At 37.5% G+C, this 19,352-nt stretch overlaps 1 protein-coding gene across 2 annotated transcripts; it reads left to right on the forward strand.

Annotated features, from left to right (window-relative positions):
* Positions 1 to 1,108: 1,108 nt before the first annotated feature.
* LOC143037561 (uncharacterized) lies at positions 1,109 to 18,698 on the forward strand. 2 transcript variants are annotated; one of them, XM_076205985.1, is made up of 3 exons: positions 1,109 to 1,811; positions 2,078 to 2,378; positions 16,190 to 18,698. In XM_076205985.1, the coding sequence occupies exons 2-3, from the start codon at positions 2,373 to 2,375 to the stop codon at positions 17,852 to 17,854; spliced, it is 1,671 nt and encodes a 556-aa protein (XP_076062100.1). In that variant the 5' UTR covers positions 1,109 to 1,811; positions 2,078 to 2,372; the 3' UTR covers positions 17,855 to 18,698. The 2 variants fall into 2 exon arrangements, with proteins under 2 accessions (XP_076062100.1, XP_076062101.1); XM_076205986.1 differs by having other exon boundaries at positions 1,109 to 2,378.
* The last annotated feature ends 654 nt before the right edge of the window (positions 18,699 to 19,352 follow it).

Consider the following 19,352-nt stretch of genomic DNA (forward strand, 5'->3'; position numbering starts at 1 on the left):
TCTCTGCCACAATCCTGCTGATATGTATGTCCGTTCACAGGTTCACAGGCTCAGCGGTTACATAGCGTGGACCACGTCGTCTGAGAACGTACAGCATACAGCCTACTCCGATCACAACAGAATGGTTGAATAGATAGATAGACTTTATTTGGCAAGGGACCAATATACATGAAGTGCAGATAATGACAAGAACACATAGTTCGAAATAGTAGTTGCAAATTGCCGGGGATAACACAAAAAGCATGTACGCTTATTTCCATCGTGATCCTCATTAGATTGTTATTCTACACTAAGTCACACAGACAACATACGTATGGGGTTAAGGAGACCAGAGACAATCATGAGTAATGCCAGTCAGTACACATATGACACATAAACATTGCTATATTTTTGCTAATATTACTAAAATGTTCGTAACACATAGGATATTGAGACCAAAAATTGAGCACTATCACAATAAGGAACATTGCATAAGCAAAGGAACAGCAAAATAATGTTAAATTGTAACAAAACAGTATGATTGAGTACTATATGAGAGTAGTACCATTAATGATATACTACAGTATTCTACAGCTGTATCAACATGTTGTTATAGTGAATGCTACATTGCAGCTAGGGTCACCTATTAATTAATTATAAAATTTTATCTGAATCTCAGGACGGAGGGGGCACTTTGTATGAGCACTAGGAAGACATTATAACCTGAAGCACCAGAAGTAGGGTACAGGGGACCGGTACTCGTATGAGTAAAACAACAAGGAGAACGAGGATAAAGTCCAATTACCTCATTGCCTGGTGCCCTGATTCACCAGGCTTGTATTATGGTAAAATCATAACTGTTCTAGGACCCCACTTGAAGTATATGACTAGCAAAACGAAGGTGGAAACCAATTTGTAACATCAAACATTGTTATACTAAACTAAACTTCTGAAGGACAAAAACAAAAAAGGGGGGGAGAGGGAAGTCAGAACAGTTATGAGTGAACGCAGATTTGGATGGTATTACATAAAAATTGGGAATAAATCCCGACAGAGTAATTTTTTAAAGTAAATTAGATATTATCACAAATTAATATAGACATTAGTGTTTACGGCCTCAGGTAATTTAGTGGATTGATAGCTGTATAATTCGCATTAAGATTAAAAATACAGCAATTAAACATATCAAGCTGTAAGAAATCTGTGTTATAAAATGAAAAGAATGCATAACAAATTATACAAATCTACTTTTCCAATTAGATAGAGTGGCCTATCATTTTTATTTATATATACGAAAACATTATATAAAAAAAATCTGTAAGAGGCTCGACGCCATGAGACCAAGTATAGTTGACTCTAAGGAATGTCGAGTTGCCGATATATCATTTTCATTATTAATCTTTTTATTGACCTCTTGGTGACTTCTACGTTTTGAGTATTGTTGCAGGTATTTTACCCACCTCTAATTTCCATGTATTGTGCAACATTTTCACATCAGTTAAGATGAAGTTGTACCTCCCAACCTTTGGCAACGAGAGGTCAAAGTTCACTAGGCGTTCGGAGCGACGTCGAATCCCTGGTCACGCAGTCCAGGACAAGAGTTGATACCAAGCAGAACGTGATTGGGAAGTGATATGAAATTTACCCCAATCCCAGACCTCATATAAACCCAATAGTGTGAAGTGTAAGTGCGACAAACGGTGTAACCAATGGGAGGGGACGCGTTCTGTGAGAGAGCCAGTCTCCCCTCAACGCATACCTTCACAAAGACACATGATGCTTTGTGGTGTCATTGTAATTTTCAGGGTTCAATGAGTCCCTGCCGATCTCAGGTATGTAGTTTTAAGCTTTCAATGTAAATGCTTTAATTCACACAAAGTACCCCAGAATTAACTTGGTGGGGCGGTCACCTAAATTAGCCTACAGATGGAGTCAGCATCACATGTTAAAATTTGTCGGAAGTCATAATATTCTCCACATATTATACCGAATAATGTATTCAACCGTTCTGTAGATAGATGAATATTTTTCCTACACAGTGTTTGCATTAATGTATTTATTGTTTTGTTTATCTAATTACTTCTTTATTCTATGAAAGACTTCGGGGCCAACGCCTTTGTGGCGACTTGTGAGTGACGTCATATCCTGTTTGACGTATTGTACAGCTCTAGATTTTGATTGGCTAAACGGTGTGTGGCCTAACCAATCATGATCACGTTGGGAAGAAAGACATGACGTACTGTCGTTGTATGGAGCGAAAAACGTATTGGGGAATACGTATCTCCCCTGCAAAAGGTTAAGCTGTAGTGGACGAGAATCTCCGATACGAAGCAGAGTGACAAAGGAATTCGCTTTGCCTTCAATTGAGTTACTTGCTAAACTTCGCAAACACAATGCCGGTAAGTATTTATAATTCATTAGTAACGCTAATCTAACGCTGTGATACAATATATTTCATTATTACGTGTAGTACGGTAACAATAGACCAACATGGTGAAAATTCTGCATCATGCAACCGAAAGGTAACAATATTCTTAAAGTATTTAGAATTTTGTCTGAGATGACCAGCTTTTCTGTACTTGGGAGAGGTTGTAAAGGAGTGATTGGATAGTGTTTGAGAAAAGTAACGTTACTATATTCGTAGAGAAAAGGAGTGGAAAAGTATGTCCCAAGACAAAAACAAGAAAAAGAGTATGTAAAGTGCTGGTACAACAAAAGTTGTAGAGAGTTAAAAGACAAAAGAGATAAAATTGGCCAAATAGAAGAAAGACAAAAGACCTGAAAAATGGAAAATATATACTAGGTATAGAAGTGAATATGTGCAAGCGTGCAGAGAGGAAAAGAGAAAAAATGAAAAAGATGTCATAGAAAAATATAAAGATCAACCAAAACTATTCTACAGATTTGTAAACAACAAACTGAAAAACAAACAAGATTTGGAGAAATTAAGACAAGAAGTTGAATACACAGAGGAAGTAGAAATGGCGGAAATTATGAACAAGCATTTTAAATCAGTGTTTACGAGGGAGAACATACAACCTGAAGATATCGAATGGAAAGAGAAAGTCCCCCTATGACAGAAATAGAAGTAACAAAGAATGAAATAATGAAACACTCGAGTAATCTTGATGTCAGAAAATCGCATGGACCAGATGAAATAGCAAACTGGATTCTGTAAGAATGCAGGAATAAACTGGCCGACAAAATACATAGCATTATAAACAGTTCTTTGAAAGAAGGAAAAGTTCCAAAAGATTGGATAAAAGCAAATATAGTACCTACATATAAAGGGGGAAATAAAGAAGACCCTACCAACTATAGACCAGTCTCTCTAACAAGTACAATAGCAAAAATTTGTGAAAGAATTGTCAAAAGTAGATGGGTAAAATATTTAGAAAAAAAAAAAACCGTGCTAAATCCAAGGCAATTTGGATTCAGACAAGGACGGTCATGCGTCACCAATTTAGTATGTTTCTATTCAAGGCTGATAGATATAATACAAGAAAGAGATGGATGGGCTGATTGTGCATTTCTAGACCTAAAAAAAGCTTTTGGCAAAGTACCACATAAGAAGTTGCTTAAGAAATTAGAAACCGAAGGAGGAATACAGGGCAAACTGCTTAAATGGATGGAAGACTTTTTGCGAGAAAGAAAAATGAGAGTAGTGATAAGAGACAAACACTCAAATTGGGATGAAGTAATAAGTGGTGTTCCACAAGGAACAGTTCTGGCCCCAATAATGTTTGCTATACTTATTAATGATATGGATGAAGAAATTGAGCTTCTTTGCAGATGATGTAAAACTATTAAAAAAAGTGAACACGGAAGAAGATTGTGAGTCACTACAGAGTGATCAAAATAAAGTATGGGAATGGAGTAGGAAGTGGGAGATGGAGTTCAACACTAAAAGTGTAGTATGATGGAATTTGGAAAAAGCAAAAACAGAATAACAGGATCATATAAATTGGGAGAAGGAATAAAAAAAGTAGAAAATGAGAAGGACCTGGGAGTCATTGTTATGAATAATATGTCACCTGAGAAACATATAAATAAGATTTCTGATGAAACTTATAATTTAATAAGAACAATCAAAGTGGCATTTACATGCTTGGATGAAGAAATGGTGAAGAAAATCCTAATCACTCTGATAAGACCAAGATTGGAATATGCAACAACGATGTGGTCACCAAGTACAAAAAAATGTATAAAAAATTGAAAGAATACAAAGAGCAATTACAAAATTGGCACCAACACTCTCAAAACTATCATATGAAGAGAGACTAGCCGAATTTGAGCTACAGACACTAGAGCAGGGGTGCTCAAACTTTTTCTCGTTAGTACCCCCTGAGTTATAAGATCATCTTCCCGAACCCCCAACAATCTGACAATGAGGAGAATGGTAATTTATTGACTAACTCACACACACACACACACACACACACACACACACACACACACACACACACACACACACACACACACACACACACACTTCAACGAATGGACGGCTTAGAAGACGTTCTGAAGAAAAGTGAAGTCTGTGGATCCCAACGCAAAGAGAAGTGCCTAGTGTTTTTGCAGGGTGGGGGGGAAATTGCTCGTGGAGTAGTAGGAACGTAGGGAAAGAGGAAAAGGGGAGGGATTACTGAGGGAAATGGAAGGAAATGAGGAGGGAGTAGACTTTGACCAGCCAGACAAGCGGAAGGTAAACAAAAGACTTAGCGAGGATCAAATGTCTAATAAAAATGTAAAGATTAGAAGTATAGAGAGGAGCAATACAGAAGAAAGTGACGAGAATATGTTCCAGGGATTTAAAGAGGGTGGGGGGGACACAACCCCCCCCCCCCGACTGATAAGACTAGAGGAGAGAGTTGATAAGGTGATCGAGGACTTGGAGCGTAAGTTAGGTAACGTAGACTCCATCTTCCAAAGAATTGAAAGGTTGGAACAACTAGAGAAGGCTAACAGAAACTTAACTGAAGAAATAGAGGACCTAAAAAGACAGTTAGGAAATGTAAAGGAGGAGAATGAGAAATTGAAGAAGAATAGTAATGAAAACAGAGAGAAAATAGCTACAGAAGTTAAAAATTGGAGAATAACTCAAGAAGGGAATAAGGTTTCATTCACTGACATAGTCAAACAGCAATTGAAAGAACATAATGAAGACTCAGTTATTAAAGTGATGAGACAGAAGGAGAATATAGTAAGAGAATTAGCTGACAAAAAGAAATGTATAATTATATTAGGAATGGAAGAGAAACATAACCCAGATAGAACTGCAAGAATCAAGGAGGAAAATGAAAGAGTAAGCAGTTTATTAAAATTAGTCCAGGAAGATGAACCAGAAATTATAAAGGAAATTGAGGAAAAATTCAGACTCGGAAAATATAGTACAGATAAGACCAGACCAATTAAGATTAAATTCAGGTCACAAACAACAGCAGAGAAAATTCTATCCAAGACAGGGAAACTAGCAACAAATGATCAATATAAAAAGGTATGGATAAAAAGAGAAATGAATAAGGAGGAAAGAGAGGCAGAAAAGCAGAAAAGAATTGAAGCTAAGGCAAAAAACGAGGAAAGAACGGAGTCAGAGAAAGAGAGATTCTATTGGAGAGTAGTGAACATGAAAATAAAGCAGTTCGACATACTAAAGAAAAACATAAGGGAAACAGAGAATACAATGGAAGTGGCAGAAAACTAAGAGTGTCTTACACAAATATAGATGGATTGATAACAGGATTGAATGAACTGAATGATTATTTGAAAGAAAAAGAACCGGACATAATGGGAATTGTAGAAACAAAATTAAAAGGCCCACTACCACCCAACAGTGTAGGACATGATACATACAATTATTGGATTAGAAACAGAGAGAAAAAACAAGGGGATGGAGTTATGTTCCTGACTAAGAAGGATATAAACGTGAAAGGTGTCATATATGGAAAGAATACAGTAGAGATGATTATGATAGAAGTGGAAGACCGAGATAAGAAGAGCAGAAAATTTGTGATCAATTATGTGCCTCCGAAAACAGCCTCATGGGAGGAGAGTGAACATAAAAGTATGTTAGAGGACACAAAGATAGCATTAACTAAAATAATGGAAGACGGAGGAAGAATAGTTATGATGGGCGACTTTAATTGCAAAGAAATCTGCTGGGAAGAAATGACAGTAAAGAGTGGTGATGACTCATGGGGAAATGCTCTACTTGAGATGATTACTGACCATTCAATGACACAATGGATACAAGAGAACACTAGGTATAGAAATGAAGAAGAACCATCGAGGCTAGACTTAATAATTACATCTGAACCTAGAATAGTGGACAAGATTGAATATAAAACACCAATAGGTAAAAGTGACCACATATTGATTGAACTGGAACTTAATGAAGAAAAATATATGAAAAGAAATGAACAATATAGAAAAGGAAGAATGATGTATGAAAAAACAAACTTTGATAAAATAAGAGAATTCTTCCAACAAGAAAACTGGGAAGAAATATACAAAGAAGAAACAACAGTGGAAGAGAAATGGAATATTTTGACAAAAATTTACAAAAAAGGAGTGGAAAAGTATGTCCCAAGACAAAAACAAGAAAAAGAATATGTAAAATGCTGGTACAACAAAAGTTGTAGGGAGTTAAAGGACAAAAGAGACAAAGCCTGGAACAGATGGAAAAAAGACAGAAGACCTGAAAAATGGAAAATATATACTGGTTATAGAAATGAATATGTACAAAAGTGCAGAGAGGAAAAAAGAAAATATGAAAAAGATGTTATAGAAAAGTGTAAAGATCAACCAAAACTATTCTACAGATTTGTAAACAATAAACTGAAAAACAAACAAGACTTAGAGAAATTAAGACAAAGAGGAGTTGAATACACTGAGGAAATGGAAATGGCAGAAATTATGAACAAACATTTTAAATCAGTGTTTACAAGGGAAAATATACAACCTGAAGAGATTGAGTGGAAGGAAAAAGTCCCCCCTATGGAAGAAATAGAAGTAACAAAGAATGAAATATTGACACACTTGGGTAATTTTGATGTCAGAAAATCGCATGGGCCAGATGAAATAGCAAACTGGATTCTGAAAGAATGCAGGAATGAACTGGCAGACAAAATACATAGCATAATAAGCAGTTCCTTAAAAGAAGGAAAAGTTCCAGAAGATTGGAAAAAAGCAAATATAGTACCTATATATAAAGGAGGAAATAAAGAAGAACCTACCAACTATAGACCAGTCTCTCTAACAAGTACAATAGCAAAAATATGTGAAAGAATTATCAAAAGTAGATGGGTAAAATACTTGGAAAAAAACAACGTACTAAATCCAAGGCAATTTGGATTCAGACAAGGACGATCATGCGTCACCAATTTAATATGTTTCTATTCAAGGCTAATAGATATAATACAAGAAAGAGATGGATGGGCTGATTGTGCATTTCTAGACCTAAAAAAAGCTTTTGACAAAGTACCACATAAGAAGTTGCTTAAGAAATTAGAATATGAAGGAGGAATACAAGGTAAATTGCTAAATTGGATGGAAGACTTTTTGCAAGAAAGAAAAATGAGAGTAGTGATAAGAGATCAGCACTCAAAATGGAATGAAGTAATAAGTGGTGTCCCGCAGGGAACAGTTCTGGCCCCAATAATGTTTGCTATATATATTAATGATATGGATGAAGGAATTGAAAGCTATATGAGCTTCTTTGCAGATGATGCAAAATTACTGAAAAGAGTGAAAACTGAAGAAGATTGTGAATCACTACAGAGAGATCTAAATAAAGTACAAGAATGGAGTAGGAAGTGGGAGATGGAGTTCAATACAAAAAAGTGTAGTATAATGGAATTTGGAAAAAGCAAAAACAGAATAACAGGATCATATAATTTGGGAAAAGAAGGAATAAAAAAAGTAGAAAATGAGAAGGACCTGGGAGTCATTGTTATGAATAATATGTCACCTGAGAAACATATAAATAAGATTTTTGGAGAAACTTATAATTTAATAAGAACAATCAAAGTGGCATTTACATACCTGGATGAAGAAATGGTGAGGAAAATCCTAATCACCCTGATAAGACCAAGATTGGAATATGCAGCAACGATATGGTCACCAAGTACAAAAAAATGTATAAAAAAACTTGAAAGAATACAAAGAGCAATTACAAAACTGGCACCAACACTCTCAAAACTATCATATGAAGAGAGACTACAAAAACTTAAACTACAGACACTAGAGCAAAGAAGAGAGAGAGGAGATTTGATAGCTATTTACAGAATCATGAAAGGCATAGAAATTACTGATAGAGAGAATCTGATAAAATGGGATGACAGAAATACAAGAGGACACGGAAAGAAAATAAAAAAAGACAGCTATAGAAGAGATTTTAAAAAGAACAGCTTTCCTCACAGAGCAATAGACAGTTGGAACAAGTTAGATGAGAAAGTGGTGTGTGCAAAAACAATACATGAATTTAAAAATAGTTTAGATAAAATGAGATATGAAGACGGGACCTCACGAGCATAGCTCCCCTTCCCGTAAAATACAACTAGGTAAATACAACTAGGTAAATACATCAGATTCAACTATTGGTAATCAACAATGTTAATTTAGAAACCAGCGTAGAACAGTGAGATTGAAGGAACACACACGGTTAGCACGGAATTTCATAATCCACAACTACCACTATTTAAAATACGTTTTTCGTCAGCCATCTAAGTATCCCTAGAAATCTTCTTGTGAACCCCTGGGGGTTCGCGAACCCTAGTTTGAGTACCTCTGCACTAGAGCAAAGAAGAGAGAGAGGAGATTTGATAGTTGTTTAGAGAATCATGAAAGGCCTAGAAATGATTGATAGAGAGGATCTAATAAAATGGGATGATAGAAATACAAGAGGACACGGAAAGACAATCAAGAAAGACAGCTATAGAAGAGATCTGAAAAAGAACAGCTTTCCTCACAGAGTAATAGACAGTTGGAACAAGTTAGATGAGAAAGTAGTGTGTGCAAAAACAATACATGAATTTAAAAATAGTTTAGATAAAATGAGATATGAAGACGGAACACCACCAGCATAGGTCCCCTTCCCGTAAAATACAATTAGGTAAATACACACACACGCGCGCGCGCGACTCGGTAGCGCGGTTGGTAGAGTCCCCGACTGTCACTACGGCGGTCCAGGTTCGAATCCTGCCCAGGGCTGAAATAATTTCAGTATCGCTGCGCTGTGAGTCGTTACTCCAACTCTCGTGGGTGGGGAGTTGGCTGTGTATGTGCATGTAAGGTCACGGCATTACCCATAGATCGGTCATACGAGCTCTGAGCTCTCCTCTGGGAAGGAAATAGCTATCGTTCACGGGTCCAACACGTGATCCAAAGACCAAGGTGAATACACACACACACACACACACACACACACACTTTCAACGAACGGACGGCTTGACGAACGCTCTGAAGAAAAGTGCAGATTGTGGATACCAACGCAAAGAGAAGTGCCTTTTTGTGTTTGCAGGGGGGGGGGGGAAATTGCTCGTGAGGCAGTAGGTAAGTAGGAAAAGAGGAGAAGGGGAGGGATTGCTGGGGAAATGGAAGGAAATGAGGATGTGGAGGACTTGGCCCAGGCAGACGGGCGTAAGGTCAACATGAAACGACCACCGGATGACGAAATGGCAAATAAAAATGTAAAGATTAGAAGTATAGAGAGGAGAAATACAGTAGAAAGTGACGAGAATATGTTCCAGGGATTTAAAGAGGGTGGGTGGGACACAACCCCCCCCCCCCCCGACTGATAAGACTAGAGGAGAGAGTTGATAAGGTGATCGAGGACTTGGAACGTAAGTTAGGTAAGGTAGACTCCATCTTCCAGAGAATTGAAAGATTGGAACAACTAGAGAAGGCTAACAGAAACTTAACTGAAGAAGTAGAGGACCTAAAAAGACAGTTAGGAAATGTAAAGGAGGAGAATGAGAAATTGAAGAAGAATAGTAATGAAAACAGTGAGAAAATAGCTACAGAAGCTAAAAATTGGAGAATAACTCAAGAAGGGAATAAGGTTTCATTCACTGACATAGTCAAACAGCAATTGAAAGAACATAATGAAGACTCAGTTATTAAAGTGATGAGACAGAAGGAGAATATAGTAAGAGAATTAGCTGACAAAAAGAAATGTATAATTATATTAGGAATGGAAGAGAAACATAACCCAGATAGAACCGCAAGAATCAAGGAGGAAAATGAAAGGGTAAGCAGTTTATTAAAATTAGTCCAGGAAGATGAACCAGAAATTATAAAGGAAATTGAGGAAAAATTCAGACTCGGAAAATATAGTACAGATAAGACCAGACCAATTAAGATTAAATTCAGGTCACAAACAACGGCAGAGAAAATTCTATCCAAGACAGGGAAACTAGCAACAAATGATCAATATAAAAAGGTATGGATAAAAAGAGAAATGAATAAGGAGGAAAGAGAGGCAGAAAAGCAGAAAAGAATTGAAGCTAAGGCAAAAAACGAGGAAAGAACGGAGTCAGAGAAAGAGAGATTCTATTGGAGAGTAGTGAACATGAAAATAAAGCAGTTCGACATACTAAAGAAAAACATAAGGGAAACAGAGAACACAATGGAAGTGGCAGAAAACTAAGAGTGTCTTACACAAATATAGATGGATTGATAACAGGATTGAATGAACTGAATGATTATTTGAAAGAAAAAGAACCGGACATAATGGGAATTGTAGAAACAAAATTAAAAGGCCCACTACCACCCAACAGTGTAGGACATGATACATACAATTATTGGATTAGAAACAGAGAGAAAAAACAAGGGGGTGGAGTTATGTTCCTGACAAAGAAGGATATAAACGTGAAAGGTGTCATATATGGAAAGAATACAGTAGAGATGATTATGATAGAAGTGGAAGACCGAGATAAGAAGAGCAGAAAATTTGTGATCAATTATGTGCCTCCGAAAACAGCCTCATGGGAGGAGAGTGAACATAAAAGTATGTTAGAGGACACAAAGATAGCATTAACTAAAATAATGGAAGACGGAGGAAGAATAGTTATGATGGGCGACTTTAATTGCAAAGAAATCTGCTGGGAAGAAATGACAGTAAAGAGTGGTGATGACTCATGGGGAAATGCTCTACTTGAGATGATTACTGACCATTCAATGACACAATGGATACAAGAGAACACTAGGTATAGAAATGAAGAAGAACCATCGAGGCTAGACTTAATAATTACAACTGAACCTAGAATAGTGGGCAAGATTGAATATAAAATACCAATAGGTAAAAGTGACCACATATTGATTGAACTGGAACTTAATGAAGAAAAATATATGAAAAGAAATGAACAATATAGAAAAGGAAGAATGATGTATGAAAAAACAAACTTTGATAAAATAAGAGAATTCTTCCAACAAGAAAACTGGGAAGAAATATACAAAGAAGAAACATCAGTGGAAGAGAAATGGAATATTTTGACAAAAATTTACAAAGGAGTGGAAAAGTATGTCCCAAGACAAAAACAAGAAAAAGAATATGTAAAATGCTGGTACAACAAAAGTTGTAGGGAGTTAAAAGACAAAAGAGACAAAGCCTGGACCGGATGGAAAAAAGACAGAAGACCTGAAAAATGGAAAATATATACTGGTTATAGAAATGAATATGTACAAAAGTGCAGAGAGGAAAAAAGAAAATATGAAAAAGATGTTATAGAAAAGTGTAAAGATCAACCAAAACTATTCTACAGATTTGTAAACAATAAACTGAAAAACAAACAAGACTTGGAGAAATTAAGACAAGGAGGAGTTGAATACACTGAGGAAATGGAAATGGCAGAAATTATGAACAAACATTTTAAATCAGTGTTTACAAGGGAAAATATACAACCTGAAGAGATTGAGTGGAAGGAAAAAGTCCCCCCTATGGAAGAAATAGAAGTAACGAAGAATGAAATATTGACACACTTGGGTAATTTTGATGTCAGAAAATCGCATGGGCCAGATGAAATAGCAAACTGGATTCTGAAAGAATGTAGGAATGAACTGGCAGACAAAATACATAGCATAATAAGCAGTTCCTTAAAAGAAGGAAAAGTTCCAGAAGATTGGAAAAAAGCAAATATAGTACCTATATATAAAGGAGGAAATAAAGAAGAACCTACCAACTATAGACCAGTCTCTCTAACAAGTACAATAGCAAAAATATGTGAAAGAATGATCAAAAGTAGATGGGTAAAATACTTGGAAAAAAAACAACGTACTAAATCCAAGGCAATTTGGATTCAGACAAGGACGATCATGCGTCACCAATTTAATATGTTTCTATTCAAGACTAATAGATATAATACAAGAAAGAGATGGATGGGCTGATTGTGCATTTCTAGACCTAAAAAAAGCTTTTGACAAAGTACCACATAAGAAGTTGCTTAAGAAATTAGAATATGAAGGAGGAATACAAGGTAAATTGCTAAATTGGATGGAAGACTTTTTGCAAGAAAGAAAAATGAGAGTAGTGATAAGAGATCAGCACTCAAAATGGAATGAAGTAATAAGCGGTGTCCCGCAGGGAACAGTTCTGGCCCCAATAATGTTTGCTATATATATTAATGATATGGATGAAGGAATTGAAAGCTATATGAGCTTCTTTGCAGATGATGCAAAATTACTGAAAAGAGTGAAAACTGAAGAGGATTGTGAATCACTACAGAGAGATCTAAATAAAGTACAAGAATGGAGTAGGAAGTGGGAGATGGAGTTCAATACAAAAAAGTGTAGTATATAATGGAATTTGGAAAAAGCAAAAACAGAATAACAGGATCATATAATTTGGGAGAAGAAGGAATAAAAAGAGTAGAAAATGAGAGGGACCTGGGAGTCATTGTTATGAATAATATGTCACCTGAGAAACATATAAATAAGATTTTTGGAGAAACTTATAATTTAATAAGAACAATCAAAGTGGCATTTACATACCTGGATGAAGAAATGGTGAGGAAAATCCTAATCACCCTGATAAGACCAAGATTGGAATATGCAGCAACGATATGGTCACCAAGTACAAAAAAATGTATAAAAAAACTTGAAAGAATACAAAGAGCAATTACTAAACTGGCACCAACACTCTCAAAACTATCATATGAAGAGAGACTACAAAAACTTAAACTACAGACACTAGAGCAAAGAAGAGAGAGAGGAGATTTGATAGCTATTTACAGAATCATGAAAGGCATAGAAATTACTGATAGAGAGAATCTGATAAAATGGGATGACAGAAATACAAGAGGACACGGAAAGAAAATAAAAAAAGACAACTATAGAAGAGATTTGAAAAAGAACAGCTTTCCTCACAGAGCAATAGACAGTTGGAACAAGTTAGATGAGAAAGTGGTGTGTGCAAAAACAATACATGAATTTAAAAATAGTTTAGATAAAATGAGATATGAAGACGGGACCTCACGAGCATAGCTCCCCTTCCCGTAAAATACAACTAGGTAAATACAACTAGGTAAATACACACACACACACACACACACACACACACACACACACACACACACACACACACACACATATATATATATATATATATATATATATATGTATATATATATATATATATATATATATGTTCATCTTTTCATCCATATAATGAAACGCCACTTCTATCCTTGCAGTAGTCCATATTTCTCTCTCACAATCTTGTTGATATGTCTGTTAGGTAGCAGACATATCAACACTGAAATTTTTCCCCTTCTGCTTTTGTAAAGGTTTCATTTCCCAAGGAGTATTTTCTTTATTTATTTTATTACCATTATAGTTGTTTTATTTATAAAACTTGGTTTTCCATTCTTGGTTTCATGCAAAAATAGTGTCTAGATCTTTTCGCAATAGTCTACCGTCCCAATTTCTTCTCATGAATTTTGCATCATTTGCAAACATGTTGGCATAGCTTGTTCTATCCATCATGCCAATGACGTAGACAAGAGACATGGGTGCAAACACTGAACCTTGTGGTACTCTGCTCATCACTGCTCTCCATCTTGATATATCCTTTACTACTGTCCTGTTTTTTTTTTTCATTCTAGTAGATTGTTTCTATTTTTATCCAATCTAGTAGTTTGCCTTTCTTTTCATCCATTCTAGTAGTTTGCCGCTCAGTCCTCCAACATGCTACAGTTTCCAATTAGTCGACTGTGAGGTACTTTCTCAAATGCCTTCTCTATGTCGATGTACACACAATCCACCCATCTCTCTCCAGATTTAAAACCAGACTGACTGTCAGAATGTTCATCTTTTCAAGATATTTGGTGTATCGATCTTTCACGATCCTTTCACATAATTTCACTTGTGCTGGTGTCTCCTCATTTCTACCTTTGTGAATAGGCACCACATTTACCCTTTTCCAACCAGGCGGCAATATGAGTGATCCTAGGAGGTTGACTACTTCCCTCAATTCCACATTTATGTCTTCTAAAAAAAATTTCCTCCTCCCATCATTCTCCAAAAAAAGTATTTTCTTTTGTGAAGACCAATTGGAAACTTTCATTATTTCTGCCTAAACTGAGGCTTCTTAATAAAAATCACAACCCACTATTAATTTGGTGATTACTTCCGTGTCTTAAATTGGCTACAAACCTGTAAAACAGTTTCGGATCATCTTTGCATTCATCTACCACGCTTCTTTCAATTTTCCCCTTTCCTCCCAGCGAATTCTTGTATAGTCATTTCTAGATTGTTTTGTATTTTTTTCTATTGCTCCTTGTCCTTCCTGTCCCCCAAGCCACATCCATGGCATTTTTTTTTTTTTTTTTTTTTTTTTTTTTTTTTTTTTTTTAAATATTTCACCTTATGTGAAACGAGTCCTCTTGCGCTTCCTCCCACTAGTCTTTGGCACATGTTTGTTCACTCCTTGGTTGTAAATGTCTAGAAAGATTTCCCATTTCCTCCTTCCCGTGGTGTTCCTGAATTCATCCCAGTTTGCTTCTTCAAAGGATCTTTTCAACCCTAAGTAATCTGCTTTCCTTAAACTGAGTCTCCCTTGTCTGTGTGATTCATTCTTTGGCTTTATTTCCTAATCCTCCTGCTGAAACTTGGTTGTTACATGGTCACTTTTCCCTATGGGGCAAAGGTAGTTCAGTGAGCTGATAATGACTGGCTCTTTGCTTAATAACACGTTTAATCTTGTGGGAATGTCATCTTTTACCTGGGTCACTTCCATTACCCATTGGGTCATTGTATTTTCCATTGCTATACTTCTCAGGAAACTGATTTGCAGTTTGCTTCCTATCCCCCCCCAGTTTACATCACTGCAATTAAAATCTCAAATAAGGACTACATTGCTACTTTGTTAAATGTTTTTCTTTAGGAAAAGGGCTGTATCCAATCAAATTTAATGATATTCTGATTCATTCCAATTTCTTGTCTTGGGGGATACATATGCCACCATGAAGACTCTTATTCTGCCCTCTAGTGCAAAATTTTAGGTGAATTGCTTCAGTGTTGCCTTTACTAAGATTAGCTTCTTCCACCTCAGTCACTTCTCTCCACAAACATTACCCCTTCACCCACGTTATCTTTCCTTTCTCTTCCCCAAGAGGTGTATCTATTATTCCCCAACCGTAGGTCAAATTTTTTTGGGAGTTTGTTTCCACTAGTTACAAAAAATGAATGTCCGTATATCCTTATGTAGTTATTAATTTTCAACCTAGCCTATAGTAAACCAACAACATTAGCATATGCTACTCCAAGTTTCCTTTTATAGATATTTTTTCTTCCTCTTCCGTCTTCCCATTATTTTTGGTTTTGACTTCTTGTTGGGTTCGTATTCGGTGTGGGGGGGAATGATAAAAAAAAAAATCCTTAAAGAGAGAGCAACTCCCCATAAGCTTTGTTTCTCGCTCTCCCTTTTCAACTACTAATTTTGTAAAAGAAAAAAAAATTGTATATATGTATGTCTAAATTGTATTTCATATTGTTGAATAAACCTTAACTAACTAACTAAAATGTTGTGACCCCCTGAAAGAGAGCCCACCTGTACCTTATTCTTGTGGCTTAATTTTATTCTTTCCAGTTCTCTTCTTCAGTTTCACATGTTAACTGACCTGAAAGAGAGTATTTCTTCATTCATTTGCTTCTTTCCAGTTCTTTCCCTAGTTTCAAGTGTTTAATTTATTCAGGTATTCATCGTCTTTTATAGGTATCAAGGTCTATCGCCTCAGGCCTGAAGGAGAGGGTTTGCCAAGAGTACACTGTGCCCTATGGAGAAATTGAGGGACTGGATATCCTAAAGCTGGAGCTGAGGACGGATCACAGGGACGACAAACACCAAGTACAAAAGCTGTCACTCGGACATCCAAGCAACCGACCCACAAAGGTCATCCTTCTTGTGGGGGCCACTGGAACAGGCAAGACGACTCTAATCAATGCAATGGTCAACTACATCTTCGGGGTGGACTTCAGAGACAACTTCCGGTTTATTCTCATCGACGACAAGGATTCTCCCAAGAGGTCCCAGGCCGAGAGCCAGACGGACTTCATCACTGCCTACATTTTCCATCACCAGCCGGGGATGCCCTTCGATTACAGCTACGTCCTGATCGACAGCCCGGGGTTCGGGGACACCCGCGGGATCCAGCGAGATCGGGAAATGATGCGACAGCTACAGAGCTTCCTGGAGGAGGACTACGGCATTGATCAGGTCGATGGCATCGGCTTCGTCACGCCTTCGTCTGCTGCAAGACTAACGCAAACGCAGAGGTACGTCTTCGACGGCCTCTCCTCAATGTTCGGGAAGAATGTGAAGAACAACATCTACGTTATGGCCACCTTTGCTGATGCCAAGAATCCCCCAGTCCTGGAGGCCCTTAAGGAAGCCAATGTGGAATACGAGGGCTTCTACAAGTTCAACAACAGCGCCGTGTATGCCGACAACAAGGTCCACGAGTCGGATTCCGACGAAGACTCTGATTCTGACGACGAAAATTCTGGCTACATCAGCAAACTTTTCTGGGAAATGGGCATTCGGAGTATGGACAAATTCTTCACCAAGCTGGGAAAAACGTACCCAGTCAGTCTTCAAATGACCAAGGACGTTCTGGAAGAGAGGAGTCGGCTGCAGATGTGCGTTGTGGGTCTTCAGAACCAGATTCATCTGGGTTTGGGCAAATTGGCTAACCTGGAGCAGGAGAGGGACATGATGGCGCGTCTCGATGACGACATGACTGGCAGCAAGGACTATGAGGAGGAGATCGAAGTCCCCAAAATAAACAAGATTGACTTAAATAAGAGAGAATACGTCACGAACTGCATCAAGTGTAACATGACGTGCCATTACCCTTGTTACATCCCAGAAGACAGTGACAAGATGAACTGTTGGGCTATGAATGGCGGCTCTTGTCGTATCTGCCCCTCCAATTGTCACTGGGATGTTCACAAGAACATGGGATTTCGCTTTGAGACGACTTATGTGAAAGAGAAGAGGACTGTCCAGGAACTCCTGGACCGCTACGAGAAAGCCAAGTCTGGGAAGCAGAGCAAACAACAAGTAATCGCCACCATCGAAGCGGACATGGAAAACCTAGGGAAGAAACTCCTCCAGCTCATACGAGACGCTCAACAACACGTGGAGATGTTGGAGGCCATTGCCCTCAAACCCAACCCGCTGTCCACGAAGGAGTACATCGACCTTATGATCGAGTCTGAGAAGTTGCAGAAGAAGCCCAAATGGGAAAAGAGGGTGGGAATGTTGACACATCTTAGAGAGGAAGCCGGGGTGCTACAAGGACTTCGAGGAAAAGGTGCAACCTCATCTGGTACAGGAGAAAGGCTTCTTCGCTTCTTCAAAGATCTCATGCACAAGTAGCCATGTGGCAGATTCCATATCGAGTCATGTTGTGTACTCGCCACCTCGGAGAACCCATGCACTAGCTGCATGTATTGACTGTATAGAAGTATTGATATGGTCTCATAAACATATTAGGACATGGGAAAGTTGATCTGATGACACAGTGATGTGACTTGCAATGTTGCCTTGAGTTCAATTTTATCAAAATATTTCGAAAATGTAATCGAAGTAACGCCATGCGTGTTACGAAGATGTTAATGTGTATAACCCATACTCGTCGTCTCATTGCTGTTCATCCTGGGAATAAAGTGCTGTAGCTGGATTTAACTAGACATTCCAGTTCAATTTCAGAATGGGTTGGGAAGTGTATTGCTGTCTGATGATGAACACTTTCGAAGGTTATCAAAAGTGGGGAGTCCTTACTATGGCAACTGTTTTCAGTAGGCTGTGACACACCTGGTGTGAATAAAGATTGTGCTGTTCATTTGAAAAGAGGGAGAGAGAGAACAAAAGAAGCCTCTGTCTCTAATGTCGGCCGCAGTGACTTTGGTGCTGAGTCGGCCCAGCCTACAAGCCTACTAATAATATCTCCTAGAAAGAGTATGTCAAATTTCAATGGGCCCAATTGTTAGGATTATATACGAGCAACATTGTAATCTTTATTGTTGTCAATTGTGATTGCTTTCAACCCCAATCTAACCATTGCTATCAACCTGATCCAGTCATCATTGTGAAGGAAATAATCGGATGTAAGTTTGTCATGTGTAAATTCAATCAAAAATTTTTTTAGGGGGCCTGCTTCGACAGCATGTAATATACCATGTAATATAATTTATCAAAGATATATAATATGTTTATAACATTTTTGTATTATTGGCCTCCACCCAAGAAATAACGTATAAATCTATTTTGTTTATGAAGAACATATTTCAAGAAGGACGTGGTAGAATATTATGAAATTGGGATAAGAAGAAGAGGAAACAAGCGAGGCTATGAATGACTTATCGAACAGATTTGGAATGCTGTGGCGTGATAGGGCAGCAACCAAACTGGTCCCCAGCCTGATAGATAAACCTTTATGCGGAGAGACTAAAAGCACTGGGTATACCAACTTAAAAGACCAAAGAGAAAGAGGAGATATAATGAGTCGTCGGATTTCAAAAGAGGATAGGTTGTATAGACAGAATTTGTCAGGATTGTGCACCTGGTGACAAAAACAATGGAAATTGGTACACTTATGGTCCATGGTATCTATATTGATTCTGATATAGGTAACCAGTGCTATCACCATGCCATGGTCGCCATCTTAGATTTTAAGTTGGCCTCTCAAAATATCTGAGATTTGCAATGTCTTGGCTCATAGGTGACATAAAGGCATGATCCTAGTGTCCTGACACATTTCAGTACACTGGAATGTATTTTTTAAATTAAAAAATAATACACGACATAGAATCATAGCATGCATTTTACCAGAATGGGCCATGTATAACTGGAATTAGTTCCTGAGGTTAAAAGA

The sequence above is a fragment of the Oratosquilla oratoria genome, chromosome 22 (assembly GCF_046742065.1).
Source record: "Oratosquilla oratoria isolate Oo_2021 chromosome 22, ASM4674206v1, whole genome shotgun sequence".
NCBI lineage: Eukaryota > Metazoa > Arthropoda > Malacostraca > Stomatopoda > Squillidae > Oratosquilla > Oratosquilla oratoria.